An 18,366-nucleotide genomic window follows, 5' to 3' on the forward strand; every position below is an offset into this window, starting at 1 on the left:
CGTATGTAATTTGTGGTCCGCAAAAAACGGAGGAAAGCCCTCATAATATGCCCTCACCGCTCCCTGGTCTTCCTCCGGGCCCTGCACTGCCCTGACGGCCTCAGCACACGGAGAAGACCAGCGAGCGGTGACTGCAGGAGAGACCGCGGAATCTGACGAGTGGAGAGCTGGCGCAGGAGAGGTAAGTTAATGTATTTATTTGATCTATTATGGGGGTCTCATCTGAGGTCTGACATGGGGATCTGATCAGAGGGATAAAATGGGGGTCTGATTCCCCCCCCCCCCACACCTTTAAAACCAAGGTGCGTCTTATAAAGCGAAAAATACGGTATTTGGTGAATTTGACTTGTGTGGTCATTCCCCTCACCTATCCAATGGTAGATGCCACTGCTGTAAACTTACCATTTAAAACGAACTGGACATATTGTTCCCCTGGTTGTGGAGAGACACTAGTAAATTGCTGATTTTCTCCATGTTCTGATCTGTTGTCATCGACGAGTTCTCGTTCATCTGCTGGGACAGGAGTGTGGTCACCGACTGTCCGTCTCCTTGGGATTGGCCTGACTGAGCCAGCGCCATTATCTGGTCCGGCAGCGATCCCGCTCCTGGGGACATCATCTGACTGCAGTCTGTGGAAGGGAGAATAGGACGTTAGAGTCATTTCTTTACACACCTGACAATAAAAAAAATAAAAAAAGCCCCAAAACAATCATAACTAAACTTAGTCCCCAAACACCCCAGTAATAAGAGAAATTGGAAAATTCTGCCAAGATATGCCAATCAAGAACTCTCGATAAAGTGGTCTATGGAAACGGAAGACAAACTTTATAAACTGTGCACTTCCCATGGGGTCCATAGCCAAGTCTTTAGAGACACTGAAACAGCAGGGGATGCCCATAGCATTGCATTACTCATCTATAAGGCATAACTGGTGACAACTCACTGTTCTGGATTCCAAACAGGAACATCCCGGTGGCCTGTGGAGATGATGCGGATGCACCCTGCATCTGACTCATGGCTCCCCCCGCAGAGCTGTGGAACATGGCGGCCTGCTGCTGAGGAGGGGGAGTGGACCCCTGGATGGACTGCGAGTACATGCTGGCCTGTTGCAGCTCCTGTGGGCCCATACTGTTTTGCAGAGCCGACATGGAGGCAGGGGACATATACAATGCCACTTGTTGCTCCAGAGATGTGGGTGAAGCTTGGTTGAGCTGGAGCTGCGGGGAGTTATGAAACATTGGAGACTGCTGCTGCTCGTGCTGAGAGGTCACCGGGCTCTGAGCTTGAAAGTCCATGTTTTGTGCATGAAATAAGGCTTGGTTCTGCTGCTCTTGGGTAGCCATTGGTTCCTGGCTCTGGCTGAACAGCATGTTTTGCTGCTGTTCTTGTGCCGCCATATTGGCCATAGAACTTTGTGCGCTGAAGAGGATATTCTGATTCTGCTCGTGAGGTGAAGGGCTGCCTTGCATGCCCACCATGGAGTGAGTTGCCTGGAAAATAGACGCCTGTTGGTTCTGTGCCTGGTACAGGTTCTGCGGCGACTGCTGCTGCCGCTGCTGCTCCTGGGCCATCGCTGAATTCTGCATATGAGACAACTGGGCTTGTTGCTGGAACGCGGCTTGCTGCTCCGAGCTCGTCGCTCCCTGGAGCTGCGGGAGGGAGTTCTGGCTGGAGAAGAACGAGAGAGGCTTCTCTTGAGGCACTTGGCTGTTCTGCAGAGAGCTCATGGTGTACATGTTCGTGGCCGCCTGCTCTGGAGGAGACGGAATGGATTCTTGTGGATGGAAAAGTGTAGACTGCATCTGGTCTTGAGAAGAAGACGAGCTTGGATGCTGCCTGATGGAGCCTGAAGGGTGAAAGAGACTTCCTTGTGTGTCTTGAGCCAAATTTTGGTTATCGGCTATTGCGTTCTGGGAGTGGAATACTTGAGCATGCGAGTGTGGGGGCTGCTGAAGAAAATTACCTTGCTGGAGGGCCATCATGTTGCCAGCTTGTTGGTACAATCCTGCCCCTTGCTGCTGACCACTAGATGTTTGAACCCCCATCATGTCTTCTGCAGGCGAGAAAAGGTTGACCTGGGCTTGTCCGTCCCCGCTGTGCTGCATCTGGACAATGGACTGAAAGACGCTGTTCTGCATCTGCTCTGCCTGATTTGGTGAATTCTTATTATCTGCAGCTGTGGAAGACTGGAAGAGATTGGAGCCGGCGGCAGACACTTGCTGCTGCCCTGTGCCTCCATCGTTCCCACCGGGTGTGGAGAACATGTCGCATTGTATTTGCATCTCTTCACTAGCAGTGAGGCCACTCATTAAGTGAGAGCCTTGCTGGAAAACGGGTGACTGGATGCTTCCCGCACCGGGACTCTGAGTTTGGAACATGTCCGACTGCATTGGTCCCGGAGCCTGGTGGATACCTGGCTGCATTTCCATGACCATGGATGCATTGGTTTCCATAGCTTGTTGTTGACTTGTCATGGCGTTCTCAGCTTGCTGAAGAAGACTTTCAGGTCTCCCAGAGAGGACATTTTCAGGTCTACTATGCACCGAATCAGCGGAAGAAAAGATGCTTTGACTGGGAGTATTTTGCATTGAACCAATAAGTTGAAATATCCCATTCTCTAGCTGTTCCTCTACTTGCCCCATTGCAGGCTGCTTGTTTTCACTCCCACCTTGACTAGAAAACAAGACGCAGTTTAGCTGCTGCTGCGCCTCCAGAACTTGCTGGACCAGGTCCACTTCTGTGTTGCTGCCGCTGACCCCCTGCTGAAAGCTCCCAGATTGAATCTGGTGAAGGGTGTTCTGCATCTGGCTGCTAGATGGGGAGAATAAGCTTGTCGAGATCTGCTGCTGCAAAGTCTGAGCCTGTTCCTGCAAGCCTGGCTGCTGAGCCTGTTGTGTGGCCTCTGCCATCTGTGACAGGGTGACCATTGTCCTCTCTGACTGCAGAGTTTCTTGGCTCTGGGACTCCATGGCCTGAAACGTCGTCTGCTGCAGGATGGACTCCTCGCTCTGGCTGGGAGGCGACGCTTGGAAACTGCTGGGCTGAGCGATGTCTTGAGTCTGGATGGTAGGCAGCGGTTCTGGGCTGAAAACTTGCACTTGAATTGGGGTCTGCTGGTCCTTCTCGTTGGCGATATGGGACACAGAAGGTGAAAAAGACCCACTGGCAGGTGAGCTCTCCAGGTTCGGCTGGCCTGATCCAACACTGTTTGAGGTCTGTGGATAAAATGGGAAAACACTCATATTAACACTTAGATATTCAGCGGAAAATTACATTTCATAAACCAAGACTGGAGCAAATTTAGTTAAACCATGAAAAGTGACTGGCTGGGTGGACCAGTCTACTGAGCCAGGACCGTATGGGCACGGGAGGGCCCTCCAGCAATAACATCTTTATCAATGGTCCGAAAATGACATGTAGGAAGCAGAGAGGAGCAGCAGCAGGGGATCGGTGAGTAGTTATTTTTATTTTTTTTTTAATTCCCAGGAAAACCCCTTGCTCATGGCACAGGAACGTATTTCTCTTCCATTTCCATATTTTTTTTTTACAGGTCCATATGCGGAACTATTCATTTCAATGGGGTTTGATAAAAAAAAACATAAATTACTCCGTGTGCATTCCGTGTCCGTATGTCTGTTCTGCGGACAAGGACAGGCATTTACAATGGATCCGCCAGAAAAAAAACAGATGCAACACGGATGTCATCCATTTTTTGCAGACTGTAAAATACATACGGTCGTGTGCATGAGCCCTAATCCTAATCTTCGGAGACCTCACATCCCCACTGTATATAGGTGTTATGTGGTAGACCGGGGAGGGCCCTCCAGCAATAACAATTGGATTAAAAGTAAGGTAATGTATATCAATGGTCCAAAAATGACATGTAAGTCGCCCCCTTTGCCGAAGGCCAACCTGCTATTTACATTGCTGGAAAATGAGAAAAGAAAACATGGAAAACAATGTGACTGAGCCAAGACTGATAGAAGTGTAAACTGATGGCGGTGTCCGTCAATGATCACACAAGCAAGGTGGTGCCCCTGCAGGACGTACATTGGGGCAGGGTGACATTAATACTGGGTGGCCGCTCCGCTTGCTGCCGAGGTACAGATCCGTCGCCCCATCCAATCCCAGAGATCTGGAGATAGAACTGGCCGGAGACCCTGAAGAGCACGTTGTGTGAGGCGGGCAATGTGTCAATGGGTCATCTTGTTGGAACAGAGTCCACAATAGGCAGTAGGACAGGTTCCAGGATGTCCTGGACATACCGAAGGCTGGTCAATGTTTCCAGCACAAATACCAGACGGGAACGGCCATGGTGTCTAATTGCGCCCCCACCATGCCATCTGGTGTTGGTCCGCTGGGTCTACGGAATATGCACTCTCCAGCCGTCCTGCTAACTCTGTGGCCATCATTAGTACCAAGGCAGAACCTGCAAAACTATGGTTTACCATCGACGGTCGCATCAGAGTTTTCAGGAGGGCTGGAGAGCGCCATTCCTCTGTTATTCCTTATTGACAGCTAGGCGGGTCACACCCTCTGACATGGTCGGCATTGTAGCGTCACACCCTAACGGTAACAGCAGAGTATCAATTTGGTCAAACATTTCCAGGAAGTATAACAGAGGAAAGGCACAACACAGACGCCTAACAACATATGTTACGGGACATACAATTATAGATATAGATCCTTTATAATACAGGGGATCCTGTGAGTGTGCCATGCTTACTGCGAGCCGTACAGCTAAGCTTCAGTGACCCTTCCCCTTTAACCTTCGTGTTCTTGTATCATTAAGGCTGCAAAAAGTTACTCGATCTGCTGCAGGGCTAAGCAACCTCCGGCTACAGCTCCCAGCATGGCTGTCCCCAGAAATTCCATAAAAGCACGCTGGGAGTTGTAGTTTCACAACAGCTGGGGTGCAAGAGGTGGCTGACCCCAGGTCTATCTCCATCTACTACTATAACATTACAATATAACTTCTATCATAGTACCATGTCTGGGATTATGTCCGTGTCCTAATCCCGGCTGACATTTATAAGCCATCAGTGTTGGACGCACCTTGTATAACTGTGAAGCTCTCTGGTCTCCTGTCAGCTCCATGGGAGCCACATCTTCATTTTTTATGTTGCTGGACTTGTGCGGAGACCCCCGGGCGGGTGGAAGCAAATTCACTTGGTCGATGTTAGACACAGGAGGGGTCACGGCTGAGGAAAGGAAAAGAAATACGAGCTACATGAGACACCTGAGATGACATCGGCCTGTGGTTAGAGCTCCTGCGACTTAAAGGACTTGTTCAGGTAAGAAAACCCATTTCATAGACCCAATTAAAGAGTTCAGAATTAATAGAGGGGGTCTCTGCTCAGGGTCCTCACTTTTGCCCAGACGAGACAGTGGCTCAGAGTTTCTCTGAAAGATCTGTCCTGTCCTGCATTACACCGACAGCCCTTTAATATGAATGGACACCATGTAATGCGTCATTTCTCCTGTGGTGGCGCTGAAAAAGTATTAAAGGGGTTCTCTGGGATTTACATACTGATGACCCATCCTCAGGATAGGTCATCAATATGAGATGGACGACTCTCAGGACCCCCACCGATCAGATGTATGACGAGGCCAAGGCAGTGTGTTAGCTCCTAAGCCTCTTCCTCATCATCGGCCTAGGCGCAGCTCAGCCTCATCCAATTGAATACCAAGCACTGCCGCTATACAATGGATGGCACTGTATTTGGTAATATATATATAGTAGGAAGGGACAAGGGGTCGTCATTGATGTGCGGTAAGAGACTTTTTTTTTGTCCATTATTGCAGTCTGACACTTCAGCTGGTTAATATGGCTGTAAAGCTGATCCGGGACGGCTCTTACTGGGAGTAGCCAAAGTGCTGGGTGAGTGGCTACTCCCCACATTCCAGGCCGGGTCTTAGGAGGCTTATAAAAGCAGTCAGCACTGTCAGGTGGTGAGGATTATCTTCCATCTCACAGTGAAGGTGTGGAGTCTCTGTGTTTTGGGATCTGAAGATGTGTGCCGTGCTAAAGGGCTGAGAGCCGCATGCTGGAAAACAGGCCTGCTGGGGACCGCTGATGAAAAACTGCTCACAAGGTGAAGGTTTGTGTTCTGTGTGAATAAACCCTGAACTGTTCAAGTTGAAGACTTTGTGGTTGCTTCTATACTGCGTCCGCTAACCTGCCTACCAGAACGAATCCCCACAAAATACATATATATATTTTCGGAAATTCCGTATAGCCGCTGAGCTATTCAGTATAATGTATCTGTATAGCGCCACCTGCTGTATTTTTCACTTATTTCTTTATCCAGTGGCCACATGTGTTCAGTTCAAATGCCTACTGAGCTGTGGTAGGGAGAGAGCTGCAGCACAAAAGACACGCCCCCTGTGCTGCAGCACAAAAGACACGCCCCCTGTGCTGCAGCACAAAAGACACGCCCCCTGTGCTGCAGCACAAAAGACACGCCCCCCTGTGCTGCAGCACAAAAGACACGCCCCTTGTGCTGCAGCACAAAAGACACGCCCCCCTGTGCTGCAGCACAAGACACGCCCCCTGTGCTGCAGCACAAAAGACACGCCCCCTTGAGCGGATGGCAATGATCTGTATAAACCTGGTCATACAGGACGATAAATTGAGATGTAACGTATAAGCTTCTGAAGGGGACTCAACAGCCCCCATAAACAGTTTAATCATTACACTGGGCCAAAATACTGCACCTATAGCTAGTTTGAAGGGGTTTTCCCACTTTGGACAATTGTTAGAACGTTCCCCTGATAATAAGATGGTCACAAAGAGATCCCATGCTGGGACCGCCAGCGATCGGCAATAATCTGCAAGGAAACCTTGCACGAAGTGTTCAAGTTCCCTGCAGCGCCACCACAGGGGAAATGAAGCATTACACAGTGCCTATTCACATTATTGGGGGTTCGTCTGCGTAGTAGGTCCTCCAGAGTCAGAGACATGTCCAAGACTTGAGGAATCAAAAGATTAACTCAGAATTCCTTGATCGGGTGTATGGAGGTGGTGGTCCTCATCTTATAAAAATTGGTGGCAGCCATTAAAATTCCCACAAGGGGTCACCTTTAAGCAGGAGATCTCTCTAGTTATTCAGAGATTTGGGAGCAGGGAATGCCTTGCAAAGCAGAAGGCAGATTTCTTAAAGGGGGTCTTCTGGTGCACTGATGGTCTATCCTCAGGATCGTTCATCATCAGATGGGTGGGGGTCTGACACCCAGCAGACCCACCGTTCAGTTGCTTTGGGCAGCTGTTCTAACTATACAGTGGATGGAGCTGCAAGCAGAAGGTTATGTCCACTGCAGCTTCTGGCGCCGGTCCGAAACAGCTTATTGGTGGGGGTGCCGGGTGTCAGACCCCCATCAATCTGATAAGGACAATATCTAAGTCCAGGAACCCCCCTCTGAGAAGTACTCTGGGCGACAACCACAAGGGGAGCTGTAAGGATATGTTCACACGCAGCAGAATTGTGGACATTTCTGCAGCTGAAGTTCCCTTCCATTTGCCTGAATGAAGCGGCTTCTGCATGGATTTCTGCAGCATATGAACTGACCCCAATAGTGGCCACAAGAATAGCCACTGCATTTTTGAAACCTCTTTTCAGACATATTTCTGAAGCAATAACGCAAAAAAACAAAAATAATCCACTCTGCGGAAGGGGGTGTGGCATAGATGTTAAGGGTGGGACTTAGCGGGAATGGGGGTGTGGCCTGAGATGCACCATTTACAGTTTCTACGTTTCAGACCGCATTAGTAAATCCGATGCCTTGTTATATAGCAGACTTGTACGGAGGAATCTGCAAAAGCTCCCTTGCATGTGCCCCGCCAGATGTTTCTGCGTGAAAGCTGCTGCCACAAAAGAAATTCAGCATTGTGCAGGTCTGCACAACATTTGTCCATCTCCGTTTCAGTCGGATTCTAACCGGCTCACATGGGCTGGTGAACAGGATGGACGCCAGCCAGCAGCACACACTGAATATTTGCTCAAAGACCAAAAATAGATCTGTTTAATCTGAAAAGAGGCTGAGCGACGGTTGTGGCGAAACCTCTCGCGTTCCCATCTGTTCCCTCGCTTAGCGGATACATTCTGCTCCCAATCTATGTGGGAACCTTTGAAAAGAGGTTTAGAGGCTCGACGAGACTGACTGCAACCATGGCCCGGCCCTGGATCTCCTTCCTGTCTGGGGGCTCTGCATTTATCTGGACGTGTATTCTGCATTTCCTCATTCCTGGGCGCTAATAGCTGCCTAGGTACCTGGGGCGCAGGATCCTAAATAACATGATGTTTAGGGGTGTCTGGGAGTATAAGAAGTTAGCAGGATTACTTGCCTGTTAAATCCTGCGCAGACAATGCTCCGGTACTCCCCTGATCTTTAACATCCTGCCGTAGACCCACGTGACTGCTGCAGCCAACCACTGGCCTCAGCGCTGGTGCAAGCAGTGGTGGCTGAGGCCAGTGATTGGCTGCAGCACTCATGTGGATGTACGGCATGTCGCCGCTGCAGGACCACAAGAGAATTGAGGGATTTATCAGGGGACTAATAGTTGTTTTAGGGTGCATTCACACGACCGCAAGTATTTTACGGTCCGCAAAAAATATAGATGATGTCCGTGTGACGTCCATGTTGTATCTGTTTTTTTTTTTTTTTTGCAGACTCATTGTAACAATGTCTATTCTTGTTAAAAATAGGACACGTTCTATCTTTTTTGCGTGGCTGTGGAACAGACATACAGACGTGGACAGTACACGATGCGATGTCTGCATTGTTTGCGGCCCCATTGAAATGCATAAGTCTGCAAAAGATGCGGATCGGATGTGGAGCAAAAACTCACCCGTCTCCGTTTCTCACCCGTCTCATTGGGGGACAGGCTATAGCTGTATATGTATATGGGTATAGCTGTTGCCGCTAGGAGGCGGACACTAAGCACACAAAGTGTAAGCTTCTCCCTCTTCAGCTATATCCCTTCCTGCAGGGACCAAGCTAAATCAGTTCACTGCAAAAGCAGTAGGAGAAGCCGGACATAAGAAAATCACATTATGTGCAAACCCAGAACCACACAGGCCCGAAAAGGCCCATAAACAAAAAACTGGGTGGGAGCTGTGTCCCCCAATGAACGGAAGAGAAACAGATTTTACGGTGAGTACAAAAATCTAGTTTTCTCATCGGTCTCTTTGGGGGACACAGGCATTTACCATGGGACGTTCCAGAGCAGTCCCTGAGGGTGGGCTTAACTACAACCCCCCTGCCAATCATAGAACCGCTGTCTGCAAAACTCTACGCCCCAAAGAAGCGTCAGAAGATGCAAAGGTGTGCACCCTGTAAAACTTAGCAAAAGTGTGCAAAGACGACAAGGTCGCCGCCTTGCACACCTGAAGGGCCGAAGCCCCGTGATGCATCGCCCAAGAGGCCTCCACTGCCCGAGCTGAATGAGCAGTCATCTGGAAGGGCGGGACCCGGTCCTTAACGCGGTACGCTTCCACAATAGCCAAACGAATCCATCCGGAAATTGAAGTCTTTGACGCGGCCAGACCTCGTCTCGGCCCTTCTGGAATCACGAACAGGGAATCCGTCCGCCTGAAAGATGTCGTCTGGGACAGATAGATACGCACTGCACGCACCAGATCCAGAGTATGGAGCGACTGTTCTCGAGACCGGTCCGGACACAATGAAGGAAGAATAATCTTCTCATTTAGATGGAATGTCGACACCACCTTCGGCAAGAAGGACTGCACAGGGCGAAGGACCACCTGGAGGATCAGGAAGGGCGACAGACATGACAGAGCCGCGAGTTCCGACACTCTACGGATAGAAGTAATTGCAACCAAAAAAGCCAGCTTATAAGACAGGAAGCGCAGCGACACCTGCTGCAAAGACTCAAACGGAGAAGATTGGAGAGCGTTGAGCACTAGATTAAGATCCCAAGGATCCAATGGAGGAGGGAAGGGGGGCGCATGCTGAAAAAGAATGGAGAGAGCAGACACTTGCCCTTTGAGAGAGCTCTGCATCCGAAAAACCCCAAGCCTTCAGTACGGCGGCTTCAACAGCCATGCCGTTAAATATAGCGACCCTAAATTCGGGTGGAAGATCGGCCCCTGCGACAGCAAGTCCTCCCGAAGAGGAAGACACCAAGGTTCATCGGCGAGAAGTGCGACTAGGGATGTGTGCCACACCCTGCAAGGCCAATCTGGGGCTACAAGAATGACGGGCAGTCCCTCGGACCTGATCTTCCTGAGAAGCCGTGGAATGAGCGGAACAGGCGGGAACACGTAAGGAAACGTGAACAGACTCCACGGGATCACCAGTGCATCGCATGCCAGGGCCCTGGGGTCCCTGGACCGTGCAACAAAGTCCTCAACCTTGTTGTTGAATCGTGAGGCCATGAGATCCACATCCGGCTGACCCCACCTATCGCAGATGTCCCGAAAGACCTGCAGGTGAAGAGCCCACTTGCCGGGATCGAGATGCTCCCGGCTGAGAAAGTCTGCGATCCAGTTGTCTATGCCTGGAATGTGAACTGCCGATAGCGCCGGGACCTGTTTCTCCGCCCAGCTGAAAATCAGCGCTGTTTCCTCTATGACTGTCGGGCTCCGGGTGCCGCCCTAGTATGCCATGGAGTTGTCGGACTGCACCCGCACCGGACAACCCCTGAGATGGTCGGCCCAGTGTTGCAGAGAGCGCCGAATCGTCCTCAACTCCAGAACATTGATTGGAAGGGAGCGCTCCTCGCGTGACCATACCCCCCCTGGACCGAGAGATTTTCCAACACTCCCCCCCAACCCCTGAGGCTTGCGTCCGTTGTTAACACCCTCCAACACAGAGGGAGAAACGAACACCCCGATGTCAACATCGGAGAGGCCATCCACCATCTGAGGGCCCGGCGCACTGGGGCAAGGAGACACATTGGCCGATCCGAAGAGTCTGGGGAGAGATCCCAGCTGGACAGAATGGCTCGATGAAGCGCTCTGGTATGGAACTGAGCATAGGGAACTGTTTGGAAAGCAGAAAGCATGTGCCCCAGAGCCCGCAAGCAGCGACGAATGGGAACTGGACCTGGCCGCAACAATGAGCGAAACTGAAGATGGAGAGGGGATAGTGTTTCCGGAGGCAAGAACACCTTGGCCTGACAAGTGTCCAGTAAGTCAAATCGCTGCGATGGATAAAGACAAGACTTCTGTCTGTTCACGATCCATCCGAAACGCTCCAGGGTGTCCAGGATTATGCTCAGTCTGTCTGCCGTCCCTTGTTACGACGAACCCTTCACCAGGATGTCGTCTAAGTAAGCGATCGCCACGATCCCCCTGGCATGGAGAAGGGTCATGACTGCCGCCAGAACCTTCGTAAAGACCCTGGGAGCCGTGGCCAGGCCGAACGGGAGGGTTGCAAATTGGTAGTGAAATGGACCCACTGCGAACCGGAGAAACCTCTGATGACTGACGCATATGGGCACGTGAAGATAAGTGTCCTTGATGTCTATCGAGGACAGGTATTTCCCCGGTTCCATGGACGCAATGACCGACCTCAGTGACTCCATCCGGAAGCGAAGGAAACGGTTGAGCACCTTGAGGTCTAGAAGGGGACGAACCATCCCCTCTTTTTTGAGAACCACAAAGAGATTGAAGTAAAACCCCTGAAAACGGTGTTGCGCAGGAACCCAAACAATCACACCTTGCTGCCGTAGCATGTGAATTGCCAGAAAAAAAGAATCTGCGGCTGCGAGAGAGGCCGGAGGAGACGACCGAAAAAAAACGGGATGGAGGGGAGGATTTGAAATCCAGCTTGTAGCCCTCTGTAATAACCTCCGAAACACATGAAGCCGAACAAACGGAGGGCGCCGGAAGCCGCCTGTCATGCAGCAGAGCTCTTAGGGTTAAAGAGCTTGGAGCCCTGTTGACGGGAATGCCAGGAAGGCCGCAGGTTGAAGGAAGGCTTGCGCTTCTCGGACGCTCCCTTGGGGCCGGAAAAACTCCGAAAGGGATGAAATAAAGGCTTCCGCTTTTTTGCCTTATTAGACCGCCCCCTGTTCTGAGGTAAATGGGTGCTCTTACCACCTGTAGCGTCCGAAATGATCTCATTCAGGCGCTTACCAAAATGTCTGGTGCCGGTAAATGGCAGGGCCGTCAGGGTTCGCTTTGAAGCATTATCTGCCGCCCAGCATGAGAGCCATAGGGTACGGCGAATAGACACCAACATGGCTGACGAGCGAGCCACAAACCTGGCTGCGTCCAAAGATGCTTTACAAATATATGCACTGGCATGCGAGAGCTGCAGGGCCACATCTGCAAGTTCCTCAGAGGGGATTCACGACTCAAGACCCTGACGTAAGTTATTTGCCCACTCCCCCATAGCCTTGCTCACCCATGTAGAGGCAAACACCGGCTGCAGCGCTGTGCCCACTGCTTCAAAGTCAGATTTTGCAAACGCTTCCAGCTTCTTATCTTTGATATCAGAAAAAGAAGCCCCATCCGCCATTGGCAAGGTAGTATGTTTAGCCAAGTGGGAAACTGGCGGGTCAACTATAGGACCTCCGGAAAAGGATAAAGGACGTTAAAGCGTTTTGGCAACATAAAACATCTATCTGGAAAATTCCACTCCTTGGAGAGAGAGAGAGAGAGAAAGAGGAATCAAACTCCTGGTGGTTGGGGAAACACTTGTGCGAGCGACGGGACCTTCTAAAAGAAAAACCCGAGCTGGCAGATGACGGAGCGGGATCTTCAACCTGCAACGTCTCAATAACTGCCGTAATTAAATTGTCCACCATGGAGGATAGTTTGGGCGACTGACCCTCCGGTGAGACAACATCCTCATCTCACTGCTCGGAACATGCCTCTTCAGCTGAGGACATGTCGGAGTGAGACTCTGTAGTAGGAGGAGGAGAGGCCGAGGACACAGAACCCCTTTTGGGGGAGGAAGTTCTGGCCCGTTTTGTGGGGCGGCCGCGATGGGCACAAGCCCCATGATCCCCAGAGTCGGACCGGTCAGAGGACTGCCTTGCCGACAAACGCCCCAATATATCCACAATAGCTTTGTTGGTATTGGAGACATCCTGTACCACCCTAGACAGGGAACACGCCCATTTCGGTTCTTCCGTAGGTTGGGCAGCGGGAAGCTTGATGGCGGCGCAGCACACGCTGACAGGAGACAATCCCTTTCGGTATGAGACCCCCCCAGGGTGACCAGCTGTCCCACTCTCGGCAATAAAACAGATTTTGCCAGGCATTTTTCCTGCAGCGGCCACTGAAGGGGAAATGCAGTATACTGCATGGTGACGATTCAGGTAAATGGCCGCCCTAGTAAGACCAGGATGGCTTTAGTACTACTTCTACCTCTTGTGGGGCCTCAGCTCGTCTAGCGTTCATACTATCTCCCTTTCTTTTAGTCTACGTCGTCTCTTCAGGTCTGAATTTCTATTTGAGGAAATTATGAGGCATCTTATTTTCTTAGCCGGCCTAGAATCGGAAAAACAGGAACTATTTCTAAGCCTGAGGTTTTCAAAGTCATTTTAAAGAGTCTTTTTTTTTTATGCAGTAGCTCCTTGGCAAAAACTCTGCGCCTGTCTCGCTGTCCTGAGCGGGCCACAAACACTGCGTTGTTTTGCGGCCGTCTGGCGTAGTGACTACCTCTGCAGCTGGACAGCACTGGCCGCATCAACATGTCCCCGTCACCTGGGCTATACACTTTCCCACCAGCGCTTGTGTGTTTAAGGAATTAGTGGAGGATTTTTGCCCTCTGCGTTCTCCATCTCTCCTTTATTCAAAGTCACAAGTCAAGTCCATTACATCCACCATTCACAAAACTGCATTCCATAGCTCCAGCCTGTGGGAATGGGAATGCAAATCATTCTACGAAAACACGAGTCACGCTGGAGCCCGGAGGGGCCTGGCTGTAAACAGCTTTACTACCCGGTGAATGCACGGCTGTACGGGGTGCGCAGAGCGCCAGGGTCCCAGATCACCAACATGTCGGTTATTTTCCTACAGCCGACGATAAGCAAATCACTTTATTTCCATAAAACACAGCCGTGCGGGTGGTGAGAAAAACTCAGAAAGCACAGGAATTAAATCAAGGCTTCTAAGACTGCTAAACGTCACGAAAATGTATAGGACTATATGGCATATACTGATGATGTGGGGTCCTGGCCTCTACAGCTGCTGGGAGTTGTAGTATCGCAATAGCCTGCGGATTATCCATAACTTTGGATACCCCAAAGGATATAAAGATTCCTGAAACTGATTCAGGCCATCGGTATCAGATCGGTGGTGGTCCAACTTCCCTCACCGCCACCTTTACAGTTTACCAGGCACAGCGCCACACTCGTGGTAGTGGCTGTACTCAGTACTGCAACGCGCTGCAGCTCAGTCCCATTCAAGTGAACCATACCCATGACAAAAAGCAGGGCCCTGTGCCTAGCCGAAAAATAGTCCATCAGTAATCAAGCAATATTTGGGCATATAGAAATAATACAAGGGAGTGTCCAGACCCAGCTCTAGCCATGGGCGGACTGGCCATTGACCCTACAGGGTAATTTCCCCGGTAGGCCGATGCCCAGGTGGCTGCCCAAGCCTTCCACTTTGCCGCAAGACAGGTACATATAGATCTGATGCTCTCAGCACTAGTTAATGTAGGAGCATCAGGCACTTTTGCACCTGACCATCGGCCAAAGGTGCCCTCCTGAGTTTAGCCTTATTGCTGTCCCCAGGACGACAATATGGTTTCATGTTGTGGCGCGGGCATCAGTAAATTGTCCTGCACTGTGGTATTTGGTTCTGCTGGGGCGATATATTGTGCTGCACTGTTGTATATGGTTCTGCTGGGGCAGTATATTGTGCTGCACTGCGGTATATGGTTCTGCTGGGGCAGTATATTGTGCTGCACTGTGGTATTTGGTTCTGCTGGGGCGGTATATTGTGCTGCACTGTGGTATCTGGTTCTGCTGGGGCGGTATATTGTGCTGCACTGTGGTATCTGGTTCTGCTGGGGCGGTATATTGTGCTGCACTGTGGTATATGGTTCTGCTGGGGCAGTATATTGTGCTGCACTGTGGTATCTGGTTCTGCTGGGGCAGTATATTGTGCTGCACTGTGGTATCTGGTTCTGCTGGGGCGGTATATTGTGCTGCACTGTGGTATCTGGTTCTGCTGGGGCAGTATATTGTGCTGCACTGTGGTATCTGGTTCTGCTGGGGCGGTATATTGTGCTGCACTGTGGTATCTGGTTCTGCTGGGGCAGTATATTGTGCTGCACTGTGGTATCTGGTTCTGCAGGGGCGGTATATTGTGCTGCACTGTGGTATCTGGTTCTGCTGGGGCAGTATATTGTGCTGCACTGTGGTATTTGGTTCTGCTGGGGCGGTATATTGTGCTGCACTGTGGTATCTGGTACTGCTGGGGCGGTATATTGTGCTGCACTGTGGTACATGGTTCTGCTGGGGCAGTATAGTGTTTTGCACTGTGGTATATGGTTCTGCTGGGGCAGTATATTGTGCTGCACTGTGGTATATGGTTCTGCTGGGGCGGTATATTGTGCTGCACTGTGGGATCTGGTTCTGCTGGGGCGGTATATTGTGCTGCACTGTGGTATCTGGTTCTGCTGGGGCAGTATATTGTGCTGCACTGTGGTATATGGTTCTGCTGGGGCGGTATATTGTGCTGCACTGTGGTACATGGTTCTGCTGGGGCAGTATATTGTGCTGCACTGTGGTATATGGTTCTGCTGGGGCAGTATATTGTGCTGCACTGTGGTATCTGGTTCTGCTGGGGCAGTATATTGCGCTGCACTGTGGTATTTGGTTCTGCTGGGGCAGTATATTGTGCTGCACTGTGGTATCTGGTTCTGCTGGGGCGGTATATTGTGCTGCACTGTGGTATCTGGTTCTGCTGGGGCAGTATATTGTGCTGCACTGTGGTATTTGGTTCTGCTGGGGCAGTATATTGTGCTGCACTGTGGTATCTGGTTCTGCTGGGGCAGTATATTGTGCTGCACTGTGGTATCTGGTTCTGCTGGGGCAGTATATTGTGCTGCACTGTGGTATCTAGTTCTGCTGGGGCGGTATATTGTGCTGCACTGTGGTATTTGGTTCTGCTGGGGCAGTATATTGTGCTGCACTGTGGTATCTGGTTCTGCTGGGGCGGTATATTGTGCTGCACTGTGGTATGTGGTTCTGCTGGGGCGGTATATTGTGCTGCACTGTGGTATCTGGTTCTGCTGGGGCAGTATATTGTGCTGCACTGTGGTATCTGGTTCTGCTGGGGCGGTATATTGTGCTGCACTGTGGTATCTGGTTCTGCTGGGGCGGTATATTGTGCTGCACTGTGGTACATGGTTCTGCTGGGGCGGTATATTGTGCTGCACTGTGGTATCTGGTTCTGCTGGGGCGGTATATTGTGCTGCACTGTGGTATCTGGTTCTGCTGGGGCAGTATATTGTGCTGCACTGTGGTATCTGGTTCTGCTGGGGCAGTATATTGTGCTGCACTGTGGTACATGGTTCTGCTGGGGCGGTATATTGTGCTGCACTGTGGTATCTGGTTCTGCTGGGGCAGTATATTGTGCTGCACTGTGGTACATGGTTCTGCTGGGGCGGTATATTGTGCTGCACTGTGGTATCTGGTTCTGCTGGGGCGGTATATTGTGCTGCATTGTGATATTTGGTTCTGCTGGGGCAGTATATTGTGCTGCACTGTGGTACATGGTTCTGCTGGGGCGGTATAGTGTTTTGCACGACAGTACTGTTGGCCATGGCTACTTCTGTCGATATGGACGCACCTACAACAAGGGGCCACTTTTATTTATTTTTTGTTTTCCGGGGCCACTTTCAGTTCCCAGTCCGCCCCTGGTTCTAGCTCTGGCAAGACCACTTGCCTTCTTGCAATGTAGTGATACCCAATGATTGTGGGGGTTCCCAGCAGACGTCCTGTGATCCCTTAGTCGTTTGGGGAGATTCCAAAGACAACAATCTCCTTTGACGTAATAGATGCTGGAACCCGAGGCTTGATGGAAGTGACATTCAGAAAACTATTCAGCAAATTCTTCATTAAATTCAAATCGATCTCATTTTACAAGACAAAGTACAAAATATGGTCAGTGCAACAATGACTGTTCTGTGATGAATCATAAAGAACATGAGAGATGCCAGACTGTGTCCAAACAGGACAACATGGTGCTTTTCGGTCACTCATTAGCAACAGGACACACTCAGACCTTGCATTATGCAGGAGACAACACAGACAACGTGACCCCGTCCGCGGTCTGTTTCATGCCTATGTTTGCAGAACAGGGTCCACCGGAGCGTGGTCACCAAATCTGCAATGAGTACTGCAGCAAGAAAAGTGTTTACGGAGGACCCGTCCCCGCTCCTGACATGTACTTGCATCCCCCATGTAATAATTCTGGAGCATTCTTCATCTGTTCTACTGTACGTTGTGCCATAACTTTATTACTCCTGCTAGAAGTTATGAATGGATTGCTACCACTTTGAAATGAAGGTCCAGATGGGTGTTACCAGTTGGAGGGGTGTCCCTGCACAGTCTGACACTGTCAGGAGTGATTGGATAGTGTCACACACGCCCTCAACTGGTAACACCCAGCTGGACCTTCATTGAAAACTACTAGAAATTAATTAATAACTTCTAGCAGGAATAATATAGACACGGCGCATCAGAGTCATAAGAATAGATGCTCCGTAATTGTTATTTCATGGAGAAGGCAGGTGTCTACTAAAACACAGACGTGTCAAGGGAGGAGACGGGGCCTCTTTAAAAGAGCAAATAATTTCATTATTGCATAGTGCATTTAAGGCTGAGGTGTATTACGGATCTTAATCACATCCATGAAATATGCATAGCTAAATCTGTCCAGCGGGGGCCCCTTGTGAGACTCTGCGGAGGCTGTGCAGTTTAGGGAGAGTCTTAAAACCTTCAGTGAAAATGATTCTAAAGGAAGAGGTCCAGCGTTTCCGCTTAACGTGGTATAGCCACCAATCGTTACATCTACTAATGCTGATTCCCCCGTGTACAAGTGTATCGTCGGGCTCACCCAAACAGGCATGTTATTTCGATGCAGCAGGAAAAGCGGCTCCAATGAGATTTGCAAGGCAGTGCACACGTTGGCGAGTGCATACTGAAAACCCACAAGTCACCCAGTACCCAAGGTGCTTTTATTGTACTCTTCATATACAGAGGACGCTGAGCTGTACCGTCCTGCCTTGCGAATCTCATTGGAGTCTATTGAAGTGGAGCACGTGGGAGCCATACATAATATATACAGACTGAGCTCTTAAACATGGAGGAAGAGCGGCTGCCAGACTGCTTTGAAAGTGTTTATCTACATGGTAAGTAAAAGGAAAAAAAACGTT

At 50.3% G+C, this 18,366-nt stretch overlaps 1 protein-coding gene across 9 annotated transcripts in view; it reads right to left on the bottom strand.

The window, feature by feature from the left end:
* The window catches only part of NFAT5 (nuclear factor of activated T cells 5), a 124,597-nt gene that overhangs the window by 2,936 nt on the left and 103,295 nt on the right, over positions 1-18,366 (bottom strand). For all 9 annotated transcript variants that reach the window (XM_040410094.1, XM_040410098.1, XM_040410096.1 and 6 more), the window contains 3 exons: positions 5,056-5,201; positions 944-3,215; positions 403-629 (listed from right to left, as the gene is read on the bottom strand). In XM_040410094.1, the coding sequence (XP_040266028.1) occupies positions 406-629; positions 944-3,215; positions 5,056-5,201 (2,642 nt within the window). In that variant the 3' untranslated portion in view covers positions 403-405. The remainder of the gene's footprint in view (positions 1-402; positions 630-943; positions 3,216-5,055; positions 5,202-18,366) is intronic.

The sequence above is a fragment of the Bufo bufo genome, chromosome 10, assembly GCF_905171765.1.
Source record: "Bufo bufo chromosome 10, aBufBuf1.1, whole genome shotgun sequence".
NCBI classification, from domain to species: Eukaryota; Metazoa; Chordata; class Amphibia; order Anura; family Bufonidae; genus Bufo; species Bufo bufo.